This window comes from Fusarium proliferatum (genome assembly GCF_900067095.1).
Source record: "Fusarium proliferatum ET1 genome assembly, contig: FPRO_scaffold006, whole genome shotgun sequence".
Lineage (NCBI taxonomy): Eukaryota > Fungi > Ascomycota > Sordariomycetes > Hypocreales > Nectriaceae > Fusarium > Fusarium proliferatum.
In genome coordinates, this window is record NW_022194795.1 from 2,497,754 (window position 1) to 2,511,840 (window position 14,087).

At 48.2% G+C, this 14,087-nt stretch overlaps 5 protein-coding genes and 1 non-coding gene across 6 annotated transcripts; 2 read left to right on the plus strand and 4 right to left on the minus strand.

Moving 5' to 3' along the window:
• Nucleotides 1–86: 86 nt before the first annotated feature.
• FPRO_09863 (uncharacterized protein) lies at nucleotides 87–788 on the minus strand (the record flags this gene model as incomplete). Its single annotated transcript, XM_031233300.1, has 6 exons — nucleotides 87–156; nucleotides 208–352; nucleotides 397–511; nucleotides 559–624; nucleotides 673–688; nucleotides 763–788. The coding sequence occupies 6 exons, from the start codon at nucleotides 786–788 to the stop codon at nucleotides 87–89; spliced, it is 438 nt and encodes a 145-aa protein (XP_031083151.1).
• A 1,016-nt stretch (nucleotides 789–1,804) lies between these two features.
• FPRO_09864 (uncharacterized protein) lies at nucleotides 1,805–5,225 on the minus strand (the record flags this gene model as incomplete). Its single annotated transcript, XM_031233301.1, has 6 exons — nucleotides 1,805–2,307; nucleotides 2,369–2,703; nucleotides 2,755–3,011; nucleotides 3,079–3,656; nucleotides 3,704–4,834; nucleotides 4,892–5,225. The coding sequence occupies 6 exons, from the start codon at nucleotides 5,223–5,225 to the stop codon at nucleotides 1,805–1,807; spliced, it is 3,138 nt and encodes a 1,045-aa protein (XP_031083152.1).
• A 1,300-nt stretch (nucleotides 5,226–6,525) lies between these two features.
• Nucleotides 6,526–6,641, minus strand: rrna40. The gene has a single exon (XR_004093503.1). It is a non-coding gene; the product is annotated as a ribosomal RNA (ribosomal RNA).
• Nucleotides 6,642–8,367: 1,726 nt separating this feature from the next.
• On the minus strand, nucleotides 8,368–9,455 carry FPRO_09865 (uncharacterized protein; the record flags this gene model as incomplete). The annotated part of the gene is made up of 2 exons (XM_031233302.1): nucleotides 8,368–9,243; nucleotides 9,300–9,455. 2 exons carry the CDS (start codon nucleotides 9,453–9,455, stop codon nucleotides 8,368–8,370), a joined length of 1,032 nt encoding a protein of 343 aa, XP_031083153.1.
• A 644-nt stretch (nucleotides 9,456–10,099) lies between these two features.
• On the plus strand, nucleotides 10,100–11,892 carry FPRO_09866 (uncharacterized protein; the record flags this gene model as incomplete). The annotated part of the gene is made up of 2 exons (XM_031233303.1): nucleotides 10,100–10,766; nucleotides 10,826–11,892. 2 exons carry the CDS (start codon nucleotides 10,100–10,102, stop codon nucleotides 11,890–11,892), a joined length of 1,734 nt encoding a protein of 577 aa, XP_031083154.1.
• Nucleotides 11,893–12,805: 913 nt separating this feature from the next.
• Nucleotides 12,806–13,769, plus strand: FPRO_09867 (uncharacterized protein; the record flags this gene model as incomplete). The annotated part of the gene is made up of 3 exons (XM_031233304.1): nucleotides 12,806–13,053; nucleotides 13,118–13,461; nucleotides 13,516–13,769. The coding sequence occupies 3 exons, from the start codon at nucleotides 12,806–12,808 to the stop codon at nucleotides 13,767–13,769; spliced, it is 846 nt and encodes a 281-aa protein (XP_031083155.1).
• Between the last annotated feature and the right edge of the window lie 318 nt (nucleotides 13,770–14,087).

Here is a 14,087-nt window from a genome sequence, read left to right on the forward strand (position 1 = left end):
ACATGATACCACACTTCTATACTTTATGATATTTAGTACACCCAATTCTACCTCATCAACAGAATGTCTAAACCCCGTGATATCGTCTAGTCCACGTCTGAGAACTCAGCTGGAGCAACGAATGGGCCATCTTCACCCATAGTACCAGTAACGTATCTTATTCAGTCAGTGGATAATTCCCTGTGAACGATTGAAGGCTAGACTCACTTTGTATGGCTTCCACGCGCAGCCAATTGACCCTTGCTATTGGTGAAAGTCACCTGCGTGAAAGCAAGTGTCTTGCCGATCTTGTCGAGTGTGGCAGTGCCCTTGAGAAGATCTCCCGGGCGGCCTCCGGGGCTCAGATATGTCACTGCCAAATCAGCAACGTCGTACGTGACAGAGAAAGCTGCGTACCGTTCAGATCGGTTGACACGCCTGTTGCGAAGCGGCCCGATGAGGCGACTGCGAGTGAGCCACCGAGGTCGACGAGACTGGCGAGTGTGCCACCATGAATTGTCTGAAGACGGTTCTGGGTGAGGTCAGTGAGAGCTCAATATGATGAGGTGAGAGACGAACGGTATGCTCTTTTTGGATGTCAAGCTCGAAGTCGACTCTGCCTTCTGTGGCACTGGTGACACGGAACTACATATATCAGCACACGTCCCGAGTATGTTTATTCGGTGTATATACATGTTTTCCTAGAAGACTACGGACAACGGAGTCAGTATCGGGATCATATCACGGAATGCCGAGTCTCCATCGGCGGCTCGTGGTACATACCGAGGCTCAAGACCAGAGTCCGCCATGAAAGATCGCACGACCTAGACACAACCACGAGTTAATTGCCAAGCTTTGAGAAAGACATGAGTTGTATAAGCTGCAATTGACTGTGCATCGCATGCGCCTCGGGGTGCATTGGGTGAACGCACCGCCTGTGTGAATTTCGTGGGACTGAGCTTCCTTGACATTGTGACGGGGAGATGAAGCGCTTCTGACGGTTGTTTTCAATGTCTGATGTAAGAGGTCTAAAGATCAGTAGATACTATCACCTGTGTCGTATTGTATGAGCGATGTTGAGAGAAGCTCGAGATGTGGGCATGGAGTTCGAGATGGATTAGCCGAGTTCCGGGGTAACCATTGACCCCCGCCTACGGAACGGCCCCACCATCTAAATTGACGTGACCAAGTTTCACAATGATCTACCCTACTCTCACAGGCGGGCATTTGATCTGTCAAATACCCTGTACTTGAACGTAAGAAGAATAGAGGAAGGCTTTGAAGTCAGGGCGTTCTAAAACTTCACATTGGAGGTGGTTGCCCTTTTCTCGCCCGCGTGCGCTTCTTCTGCCACCCGAACGTCTGACTTCGATCACTACACTCCTTTCAATGGGGCGCAATAATGATTGATGTAACCTGTTTGGAATGATCCCATTGACCGTTTGTCTATTTATTTGGACCGTTTCTCCGACGAAAATCACTTTGACGGGGTGACAATGGCTAGCAATCTTCAGCATCAAGTGAAGTTTTACACGTTTTAGTATATGTGAAATGACAGATCATCTGAAGTTCTAATACGAGGCCAAGATTGACAGAGTAATAGTGTGCTGTTTCAATTTCGGTATCTGTCATGCTATCTGGTGCTAATTGAGGGGGTATTAGTTGGTATCGCAACCGTCATATCTCATCATCATATGCCATCCTGGCCTTTCAAGTTCCGAAGCAAATATTCCATGCATCCTTATAGCCCATTCCCATGAGACTACAATTCCAAGAAATCCACGTTCAACTGCAACAGCATGTTCGCCGCCCGTCCCTCAGCATCTCAAGACTGTCCCTGAGCATCCTGATCACCCTTGTCGCCCTTGTCAGCATCCTCCTCAGAAGAGTCGGAGTCGGAGTCGGAGCCAGAGCCAGAGTCCTCATTGTCGGACGAATCATCGTCATCCATGTTGGGCTCTGGAACAAAGTCTGGAATACTGAGGTTCACATCAAGGATATGCTCATCGTAGTTTCCTTCCTCGGCCCAGATAGACTCCCAAGCTTCGACATGAGGTCGGATCATGTCCTGTAGTTTGACTTTCATGAGCTTCTTCTTCGGGTTGGCGTTGCAGTTCTCAACAAGATTGTTGACAAGGAAGGACATTTGTTGTTTGACGTTGGTCACCTCCTCATTGACAATCTTGTTTAATCGAACCGGCAGGGTGGCGATCTCCTTTTCTACGCCTCTCCGGAGACGTTTGATCATCTGGCCACCCATTGCTGCACAGTCATTTTGAATCTTTTCCTGGATCGTGAGCTTTCGTCGTTTGTATGAGCCTTGTCCATCTGTACCACTAAGTCAGGGCTGATTCTTGAGTCACCAAGCGGTTTTGATGGTTCAACTTACTGTCCAGTAGAGCGACCCGAAAGACTGGTTTCCATTCATTAGAAAGAAACTTTGAAACATCAAATGCTACAGTAGCCGTGTTTTCAGCCAGCTGAGTGAGTGCATCGCGAATCTTGACTTCGGTGGCATGCTGTGAGTTCTCAAGGATGGGTCTCATGTTATTGTAGCTGTATTCGAGGGATGGGACCTTCTCGCTTATGACCTTCTGAATCTTATTCAGATACTCCCTGAATACGCATGTGTAGCCCAGTATCATGGGAGTTTTGATGAGAGGCAGTTGCTTGTTCATCTTGTCGTCCCAGTCTTTACAAATAGTTTTCATCACAGGTTCAGCCCTAGCAAACAAGTTAGTAATAGTATCCCGGGGATGATAGATCTTTACTGACAAATGGTCCATCCAAGTGTACGTCACACGTGGAGGTGCATGGCTCCTGAATTTGGCACCATCGCGAGAAATGTTGGCTGCATAGGTGGCCCAATGCATTCTCTCGACACTGTTCACCTCATCAGGGAACTTGTAGGACCACTTTTGGACAATTCGAGGCGCTTCTTCGAGGAAATTCTTCAAGGCATGTTGTCGGCGTTCCAAAGGATCCAGCTTTTTGATCTGGTCGCTCGCTTGGGAGAGCGTAGTGCTGAGTTTCTACATTCAGGTTGCTTAGCAAAGTGTTGCGGTAGTTTGGAATCGGGGACTTGGGATATAGACTTACACTCATGTAGGTGGTGTGGGTATCAGCCAGAGCATCCTCGACTTCGGACCTTGTGAAGTCGAAGCGACCATCCTGGCCATTTGGTGCAGAGTAGATCTGCATCATGGTCATCAAATTTTGGTACCGGTCAAGTAGCTCATCAAGATGTTTCTCGCGTTTCTTGAGGGTCGCTCGGTGCAACCATTGCTCTGCAGCTGGAACCCCAGTGAACACTTGACTGGGAAATCCCAGCATCTTCACATCTTCTTTCTCAAGTTGCCAAAACGCCCTGGTAGATACAGGCAGGATTGGAAGAAAGTATTGGCCTTCGCTTTGAGACTGTCTCGCGTTGTCGCGGTCGTCGAGATTCCGCTGTCTTCTAGCAAAGTCGCCGCGAAGGCGCTGCTTGACCCGATTGTTTCGAGTCTGGATTGCTTGATGGTGCAGCCAGTTTCTAAGATACAGCATCTCCTTCTTAATTTGTGACTGGCGCTTGTTGGATTCATTCAATTCTTTGCTTGCTCGATCGAAAGCCTGGGCCTGCTCATCTCGAGCTGTTTTCAGTTCGGACAAATGGTCCCCGTTTGCGTTAGGGTTTTCTGAAATGCTTTGTTAGTATTGAATGCCAACAGAAGTGATAACACACTTTTTAGCTGGGTTTTATGTTTCTTCTTAGCCCGCTTATATGACTTTTTAGCCCTCTTCTTAGCGCTCTCGGCCTTCTTCTTGTCGTCTTTGAGTTCTTTGAGGATGGATTTGATGTCGACTGACTCTCTCTTCAGGTTTTCGATTTGTCCCAGTTTCTGAAGCACTTCAGGGTCGCGTCGTAAGTCCGGGCAACCTGAAATGTAGGTTTCAACGTTCATATCATCCATCTTTGACATGATGACACAAAAGCCGTTTCCGTCCAATCTGCCAGCGATCCTCATCTGGGCTTCATCATATCCATTTTGCATGAGCACTTGTCCTTGCTTCTCGTCTGCGGCACGTATGATAGGGCTCACTACCATTCGCACATCAAGACGGTGAGCGAAGTTCTCGGTAACCTCAGATCTGCTGCCGACAGCATCTCCACATCCAGGAAGGTCGACCAGGGTGATCCCTGGCTTTAGAACATCAGCCTTGGTGTAAATGCGAACTTCTTTCACCAATGGCCACGCAGAAAACTGCTTCTCGCCACCATGTTCCACGGTAGTTGAGTCTAGGAAAGGCTTTATTTCCTCAGCGAGCGCCTCTGCGGTCGTCGCGTTGAAACAGGCATTCCCAACTGTGAGAAAAGACAGGGCCTTAGAGTTAGATTTCAGAATCTCCTCAACCATTTGGTTGTACGTCGAGTTTAGATTCAAACCGCTCACGGCTTCTGAAAGATAACCCTCCTCGTAGCCCCAGACAGCGTAGACCTTCGGGAGTTCGTGGTCGATTGCTTGTCTGGTGATAGCAATATTGTCGGCCTGGCCTGTTCCGTCATCTTCCTCATCTTCAGTGTTGCCAGATAAAAGTTTGGCCAGATACGTCAAGTTCCGCAGCAGTCCCTCGAGCTCTTCTTGGACGTCCGTCTTTTTGCGGAAGATGACCTTCGCCCTGAACTCAAATCCGGGGGCATCCACCCAATTCCAGGATACTTTTCCGACGACTGCAGTTGCCGCTGACTCTTGTCCTGAAGGGAACAGCTCCGGAATTCGGAGAAGAGAGCCCAAGAAAGACGATTTTCCTGCTCCAGTAGGGCCTTCGACTCCCACCAGAATGCGATGACTCTTGCGCTTGGTACGAACGCGACCTGGAACAAATCAGCAAGAGTCACGAAAGCTTTCTTCAGATAGACTTTGATTCTTACCATACTCCTTGAGCCACTGTTCGATGATCTGCTGTCCCATTATAACAGCGTCCATGGCGTCGAGATTTGATGTGCTGAGAAAATGCTCAAGCACCCCCCGAATTTGGCCACAGTGCTCATCAGCAAGCTTCACAGCCTTCTCTTTGATCTTAAGTCTTTCGACATCATTCAGTTCCTGACAGGTTCTCCAACAAAACATAACAGGAGAACGCGCGACTGTAGATGTCTTGCTAGCCTGGCGTTTGCTGGGAGAGACCTCCGGCGGAATCCCAGGTTCAGGCGAAAGTTCACGCTTTAGGCGCGAAGGCAGCGCTTGAGCACTGACCGGCTCCATGGCGGTGAGTAGATATGGAGTTCTGATGAGTGAAACAAAGTTAGAAGATAGGGGCGAAGATAGATGCAGCAAGACGAAAAGTGTGCGGTGATGATCGACAGCCCTGGGAACAGGACTGAAGAGTGTGATGTCGTTGACAGGTAGAGACAAAGGAAGATCAAGGATAGAGCAGGGTGAATGATGTGGACTCCTGATGTCAAGAAGGAAGATCATGAGCAAACAAGGACGGGAAATGATAGCTTTGTGACATATCATGCGAAAGAGGAGTATCTTACCTAGAGTGAGGCTATTCTATCAATACCGGTAGGATCGCGTTGAGAAGTGTTGTGCTAGAGATGCTGCAGATAGAGATGGGAAAATGGGAGAGATGAAACTCGGGTTGGAGGTGTAAACATTCGGCGACGTAAACAATGGACGAGAAGGGGGAGATTGAATGGTGGAATGGGTGCCGTGGGCAGGTGAATCACTGTCGATTCACGGAGAGCGTTGCCTAGGCAGCCGTTCTATTTCACTACTTTTGGGATTCAAGTACCTGTTTGGGCTCTGGCTTATGCAGTAAGCCTGCCAGACCTTCAGCTGGGAGAAGTTCTATTGTTCACTCTTCGCTTTGCACACTGACCCGACAACTCAGTTCACGATGCACCGATTGTGCACGAAGTCACTGGCTTCCTATTGTACTTGGTCTTGTAAGTAATTGATATCTAACCTGCTGATTCCTTACTTCATTTCACATTGCGCAGGAAGATATTATTTCCAAGATGCCCACAGACTCGCATCTCCTTTAAAGATGCAGTGCACAACAGAGGCAGCAGCACCAGGCCCAAAAATCATTGGATAGAGTCCAATCTAACAAAACTTAGTCTTGATATGGTCGAGAGTTCTTTGACTTCAAGATGAGGGGAAGTGATGTTTAATACTGACACTCCACCATATGCACAAAGGGGCAAACAGTGAAAAGATGCACATACAATACCAGGTATTCACTATTGCCCCCATTTAAACAATAATTAGCCTGCTTCATTTTATACAAAGGTAGAAAGATTGAAGAGCAATAAAATACAAACGACTCTGTTAATGTGCCTGGTATCATTGGTCATTAGAACTGGTACCTGTTTCTAAATCTCAGGTTAACCAACGGCATATGCAGCCAGGTGATACGTTAATTGACGGCCACGTTGTAGTCTGAGATTAGGAGGCTGAGAAGCAGGACACCCGCAGCAAACTCTTTCATTCCTTAGCTCATATTCGGCACATCGCTTGTTCTTGAAGGCCAAAAAGAATGGTAATGCACCAAAAGAAGGACATACAACACCAGGTATTCGCTGGTCGTCACCGACCCAACTACTAATCCGGCGCTTCGCGGCTTGACTCTGGGGGAGCGGACGGGACCCCGTATTTTCCGTGAGCTGTGGTCGTATGTGCCCAGCGACTCACGATGTCCAAGCCAAAAATCCATGGTGTTGTGGCTGAGGTGGGCTCGCTTATCTGACCGACCCACCTATGATTTCCTGGCCCAATCTCCACCTGGCAAACGACAACGTCGGTTACTCTGCCCTTCATTTCATACGTGTCACTGACCTCAGGCTTCCTGGCGTCACCAGACACTAAAGGTTTGCCTTGTGTCATTAGAAACAACCTTTTCTTGATGTGTCTATGAAGTCAGCTTGTGGCTTCGGACTGTTATCTAAGACGCGAATAGATTGTTAAAATAAACCATATGCAGCACAGCTCCGGTAGGGGATGGAATCGACGTCCGCGTTTATTTAAAGCGCAGTTCGGGGCATATTATCAACGTCTTGCCCAGATTGCCACCCATCATTGATCAACGCTAAGGCCCGACCCTTTTAACTCCAGCATATAGGCAACTTCATGAATGGCTGTCCTTATGCCTCGCGGATATCTCTCCGCCACAAAATATCGGTTTGACAAAGAACAGGCAGATACCATTATTCACACTGCCGCCTACAACCGCAAAGACTTTCGTCTTTCTGTAATCTGGTTCTCGCCTGGCGAACACATCATAATTCATCAGTCAATAGCAACATCCTTCTAGCGGACTTCTAATGCCGGACTCGGCTCCCTCAATTGGCTACCACTGGGGCTCCTCCATAATACGTTGTTGTGCCTTAATGTATATTCTCTGTTCCAGTTTCGACAGACGAATCGCCGATCGCGAGAGGCAGTAGACTCCCTCAAGCAGTACCAGATAATAGTCTTGCATGGACTAAACCTTTTCTGCGCTCTATTACAAACACGACTGGCCGTTAGCATTTCTCTACTCGGCTTTTACAATGCCCTATGTCTCAAGTCTTGTAGTCTTTGCGGAGAGTTTGGCGGGTTTATGTCTCTCCTAGCATAGAAGCGATGCTGTTTTAAATGCCTCAAGGAGGCTCTCGAGACTTAAGTGCAAACTCTTTCCGCTGCTCGAAAGGAATTCCACTTCATAAAGGTTGAGGTGAGCCAAGTGAAGTCATTCACCTTACCTGGCATATATTCTATGGAGCAATCCGTACGTAAATCCCGTCTTACGATCGTGTCACTCCATCAGGCTGGCTTGATTTCTAGCCGGGAACCCCAATCAACAGGTCAAGTACACTCAGCAAGCTCGGAACAACGTAGAAAGTTCAACTTTATGGGATCATACACACTTCCGTACTATAATAAAGTAAGTGGCAATGTCGAACACAGAATCTCATGTGCCGGTTATCAACTTGCTCTCGAAAAAGATATCATCGGCAGCTAGGGCGAGAAATAGGCATCCGAGGCTCGGGATAAAGTATGTGCACGAGATGGCTTTTTGGAACATTTCAAATGGTGTGAACAGGCACAGCTGCTGTGGGAATCGAGTTGTGAAGGTAACAGAAGGCCAGCTGAGCTACCAGAGGGTGCTCGGAAGGCGGCTACTTTAGTGAGAGGGTATAAGGGATATGACACAGTAGTCAGCCAAATTGGTCCATGCTTTGATAGCCGGGTGGTATTTGATATTATTATGTTGGCGCACTGGGAACTAGATGAAATACATCTTCCATTCGCAACTACACGTATAATTGATAAACTTGGGCTTGCTCAATGTGTGGCGGTAATATAGAGATCAAAGCTAAAGGTTCCTTCACCAACTGCTTCTCTGCGCTACAGAACCCTCTTAAGAATCCAACTTTGGAGCTGATTGGTCTCCAGGATTGTTTTTTACAGGTAAAGATCCCTCGGGTGCTGGTTTTTCATCTGCCCACAAAGGCTGATCGTCAAAGCTAAACTTGAGGATCTCTGGACGTTGATAATGACCAGCAGCATCCACCCAAACCTTGACCTGCCCAAGCTGCGATAGGTCCACCTCAGCCTTGACAAGCTTTTCTTCAGCACCAGTATGCGGCCCAGCAAGAAATGAGCAAAACGGGTGGATAACAGCGGACCATCCTCCACCGGCCTTGACAAACTCCTGCTTGCCTAGATTCTTTTCCATCCACTCGAGACAAGTATCATCAACATAGTTAGACGCTGTGATGACAAAGGCTTGAGCAGTGAGGGCATGCGACTTCATCAAAGCCTCGATTTGAGAATCAGCCACGGCTTCGAAGCCAGCCATGGTCGACAAGGCAGGCCAGGCACCAGCGTGAATATGTTGATGCTGGGTAATGAGCGCTTGGCGTGCCCCATTCATGGTATGCTCCCAACAGCAAAGACCACCGAGGTTGAAAGGCCGTCCCGAAGCTGTCAGCCGGTATGTTCGTAGCGTATGGCCACCACCCTGCGCCCAGACAGAGCGCTCAACATATGTTGGCTGCAGCTTGCGGTGCACACCCAACAAGGTACCATCTGCATCGATATTGACTTGGGAGTTGAAGAGCGTGTACCCTTGAGCTATGCGTTCTGAAATACCGAGGCTGATGGCTACACCAGTGCGACGGCAGGCAGCCGAGATGCGTGCGATTTCGTCGCCGTCTTGGACAACGACACTCTCATCGGCATATTTGGCGAGGGCCCCAACTTGTTGGAGTGGCGGGTAGCACTCAATCCAATACTTTGCCATGTTAGTTATGACATTTCAGCACCGAGGGCGAATAGTAGAGGATGTACCGGATATCCAGGAATAAACGTCTCGGGAAAGACTAGAAGCTCGATGTTCTCCTTGCCCGCTTGCTCAATCAAGCTGATAACCTTGTCAGTAGTAGCGGCCTTATTCATAAATATGGGCGCGGCGTGTACCGCTGCGGCGACAACTTTGTAATCCATGGAGGGCCAGGGACTTGATAAGCGATCAAATCACCAACGATGCAGAGCAACGCAGACTGTGAGTCAATGTGTTGAGATAAATAACGAAATCAGAATAAACTTCCAGAGTTTCAATGTATAAAATGGCAACGAGGGGTCATAGGATATTCACGGGATATTTCCGCGTTGCTAGCCAGTGAAGTGCTTCTTGGCTGACCCATGAAAGTGTGATATGCGACAGGGGTAGCAACGACTGGGTTGCAAGCTTCTGAACCCCACGTTCTGGGAATACCTTTTTAACCAAGCCTGGTAACGCCATCGACCCGAGAGTGTGATCTATAGCACGGTTTCTGCCGACTTTGGCCATAAGCATTCCAGTCTAGTGCTGAGCTCGGGTACCGCACCCCAGACTAGCAGATTAAAAAGGTCCGACGGCAAATAAACGGGCGTTAAACGGTAGATAAGTCTAAGTCTCTAAGCGGCATATGGACGGTTGTAAATGGAGGTTCAGCTTCCCTCAGCAATCCAGCTGTTGTCCAGGTTCAAGGAAATTACCACGGCGGTACTAGCTGTATATAAAAAAGGCTCTTCGCTCACTCTGAAATGGAATTCAATGAATGTAGAGGCTTTAAAATACCACCGCGATCTGTATAGGTATATCCAAAATGCGCATCGATATTCTAGGAACGGCTGCATCAGCAGCTTTCTTGGGCCTCATCATAGTACCAGTACAGGCTCTGAGCCTATGTCCCCTCTTTGGACCAGATCTACCCATTCCAACAGCGCTGAGTGATGATATTTCCATCAGAGATGCCCTGTCAGAGATTCTGCAACTTGTACCAAGCCTCGAGATCGACCTTCAGAACACCTCTTTCTCCATTGACATCTATCCAGCGGCTGACAAACAACCCCTTTTCAGCTACCATCACTCAGCTCCAACCCTACAAAACCATAGACACGGCGTCAAAGCTGTCAATGACACGACAGTATATCGCATAGGCAGCATTTCCAAACTGCTCACAGCTTATGTCTACCTCCTAGAAGTCGGGGATGTTTCTTTTAACCAGCCCGTCACGCGTTACGTGCCTGAACTAGCAGAGTTTTCTGCCAATCTCAGGGGCTCTAGTAATGAGCCAGCCTCTGCTCTCCAATATGTGGACTGGAACGCCATAACTATCGGCGCGCTTGCATCGCACATGGCTGGCATACCACGAGACTTTCCGAGCCCTCCTTCGGCGGACCGCCAACTACAACGGTTGGGACTTCCGCCAGTCCGGGCAGTAGATTTCGCCTACTGTGGGAAAAGCGTCTTGTATCCCTGCAACCGCACCGGTGTGTTTCTCTCATGACTTGAGTTCGTTGTCTCACACAGTACTGACACTTATCGATAGCCTTCTTTGACGCCATACGGACCCGTCACCCTGTCGAAGCGGCCTTTTCAACACCTATATACTCCAACATTGGCTACCAAATCATGGCTTATGCACTTGAGAATATAACTGGAACAGCGTATCCTGATGTTCTATCACGTCAACTTATCCTCCCTCTCGGCTTAAATTCCACGAGCTATACTAAGCCAGCCAACACCAATTCGTCTATCATACCAGATAGCCCTAGTAGGTCTTGGTATGACGTCGACATCCGCGATGCAGGACCAGCCGGTGGAATTTATTCGTCGATCGCGGATCTTCGCAGGATAGGGCAGTCAATCTTGACGTATGAGATGTTGCCGCCCTCCCAAACCCGACGATGGATGAAGCCCCTTAGTTTTACTGCCGATCCACAGGTTGCAGTCGGTGCGCCATGGGAGATTGCTCGCGTTCCTTCCACCACCAACAGAGCCAACTGGATGTATACCAAGGGTGGCCAGTTGGGGATGTACAGCAGTCTGATGGCTTTTCTACCTGATTGGGGCGTCGGATTTACTGTTCTTGCCGCGGGAATCGACGCTCCGGGAGTTGTGAGCAAGATTCCAGCTGCGATTGTTTCAAAGCTAGTTCCTGCTTTGGAGAAGGCTGCTAAACGACAAGCAAGGGAAGATTACAGCGGTCACTACGGAGACGCAAGAAGTGGCATGACTATAACTGTGAAGGACAGTCTACCAGGACTGGGCGTCACGTCTTGGTTTGTCGATGGCCATGACATGTTTGACTCGATCCGCCTGATAGTCTCAGGGTCGTCGACAGGGTCAGGAAACGTCAGCATGAGATTGTACCCGACGGGGCTGAACACGCAAGCAGACGGAAAGACTAAGCTTGAGAGTTGGCGGGCAGTCTACGAAATCATTGACGCCGCCTCGCCGTCCAGTTCTTACTGTGCTAGCTGGTTTAGCGTTGATTCAGTCACTTACGGAGGGGTTTCTGTCGACGAGTTTGTCATCGATATTTCAGCGGACGGCACTTCTCAGGGTATCACCATAAGCGCCTTTGACACCCGGCTTGAAAGGGTACGGCGTTGATTGGTGCCCCCGTGGTAGTTGACGATAGTGTGAAGAGGGGATCTGACACGTTAAGCCTTGCTTACCAAGAGAAGGCAAGACTTACGATCCCTTTACTATGTGATAAGAAGACTGAGATAAACTTAGTATAGCCAAGTTAGACCTTATACTAGTTTCTTTCAGCACCCTAGCTTACATCTAGTTTCTCTGTGCTGATTTAGGCTCTTGGTCACAAGTCTCAACTGCAAATAGCACATCTAGGATTTGTCATCTGAAGCCTTCTTTCTCCCTGATACTGTTCCCACCGATAGATGCGTTGTTTGAGGTTGCTGTTTGTGTCTGAGAGCTTAAATCAGCGCAGAATCTTAGCTCCTATCGACGCGAGTCTGTAGTTATGCTTATCATCTGTTCATCTAGCTCCCAGCCTTATTCTGTCATTTCACTTGGTTTTAGGATGATAAGATTGGATGTTCGTATTCTCAGGACTCGCGTTGCGATTTGTCTCAAGTGGTCTCTAGTCAGGGAGGCTCAGCGGTCATCAAACAGAACTTTTACGCACGAGAATATCATACAAGACAACCTGACAGCGGGGCCGAGCAAGTCGAACTTACGAATACCAGTGGAGCGGCGAGGATACTCAATGAATTAGTTTACCACGCTAGGGGAACCAAACTCTATAGCGGGGAGTAGGAAATCCAACGGGATATATGACATCTTGCTTACATACCTGTTGGCGAGCGGGTGTTCAAAGGAGGTTCAGCGGACAACGCGCAAGCAAATTGGCCCTCTTCATGTCCCACCTAATCTACATATAACAGACTCTCTTATTACACGTTAACTCTCAGTCCAAGACCATAATGCCTCCAGTCTCTTAATCTCTTTCCTTAACACAGCTTGAAAGGTTTCGTCAATTGCTCTTCCTGCGCGTATAACCATGAACACAACTACATCACAACCCAACGGGATCGCAGCTATAGATTTCTCGCCGCTTCTGGCCCCGAATGCAATTTTTCTCTCTTTCTACTCGATTTTGCTTCTTCTACATGTCTTGATCGCCATTCGCTTCTGGCGTTTCTATGGGTACTCCATTGGGATGGTCTGCGGTATTCTATTGGAACTTATCGGATATTGTGGAAAGGTTCAGCTCTCACATAATCGAGATAACAAGGACGGATACATCATGTACACTCTATCTCACCTCTTTGTTATTGTTCTTATGAGAATGAGTTCTAATGGATATGAGCAGGTATATCATCGGCCTCACACTTGGCCCGACATTTCTATCATCTGCCCTCTATCTCAACATCAGCACACTACAGCAACGCTACTCATCATCTCGGTTCACGCGCATCAGCCCTCGCCTTTTCGCGTCCCTATTTATCCTCGGCGATTTCATATGTCTTTGCTTCATCGGGTGCGGTGGCTCTCTTGCGGCTATATTCGCCGAGAATCCAATCGGTGTAAACCTCATGATCACCGGCTTAGCTGTTCAGGTCCTGTTCACAGCCATCTTTTGTCTCGCACTTTTGGCCATTTACCGTCGTGCTTGGCATGGCATTCTTCAAGAGAAGAGGCATCTTTACGTTATAGGTGAGAATATCCTGTTATGGTGCAATTTCAATGACTAATGAGTGTGGTTTGCAGGTCTAGCGATAGCCTCCATCTGTCTCTTTGTACGCTCATGCTGGCGATGCGCAGAGTTGAGCGGAGGTTTCAATGGCCCGCTCGCGTCAATGGAAGGCGTGTTCTTTGCACTAGACAGCGTACCGATGATAATCATGACTGTTACCCTGACCATCTTTCACCCTGAGTTGTGGCTGAGGGCCCGGAAGCCCAACTCAGGAAAGCCTGTTTGTGCCGGGAACTATAGCATGTCTTATGTGCAGACAAAGGACTGAGAATTAATTAGGTCTGCTACTACAGTACTTGGCTCATATTTTCATATGGTTATAAAAACGCCGATTAACTATCAGCCCTTGAACCTACTAAGTAATTGCATCTTTCACGCCCTGAATAGTAAATACCTACAGACTTTCTATTATTACAAACCCCGTTAAACACTATACAGCCATCACATCTCTGGCGCTTCTCGTTTTCCCTTGACTTTTCCTCTTGTCCATTTCCTAGATCCCACATTGGCAATTGCCAATAAGAGGGCCTGGCAGAACCAATAAACATGAATAAAATGACACTAAGAGGGAACTTTAAAGACTCAT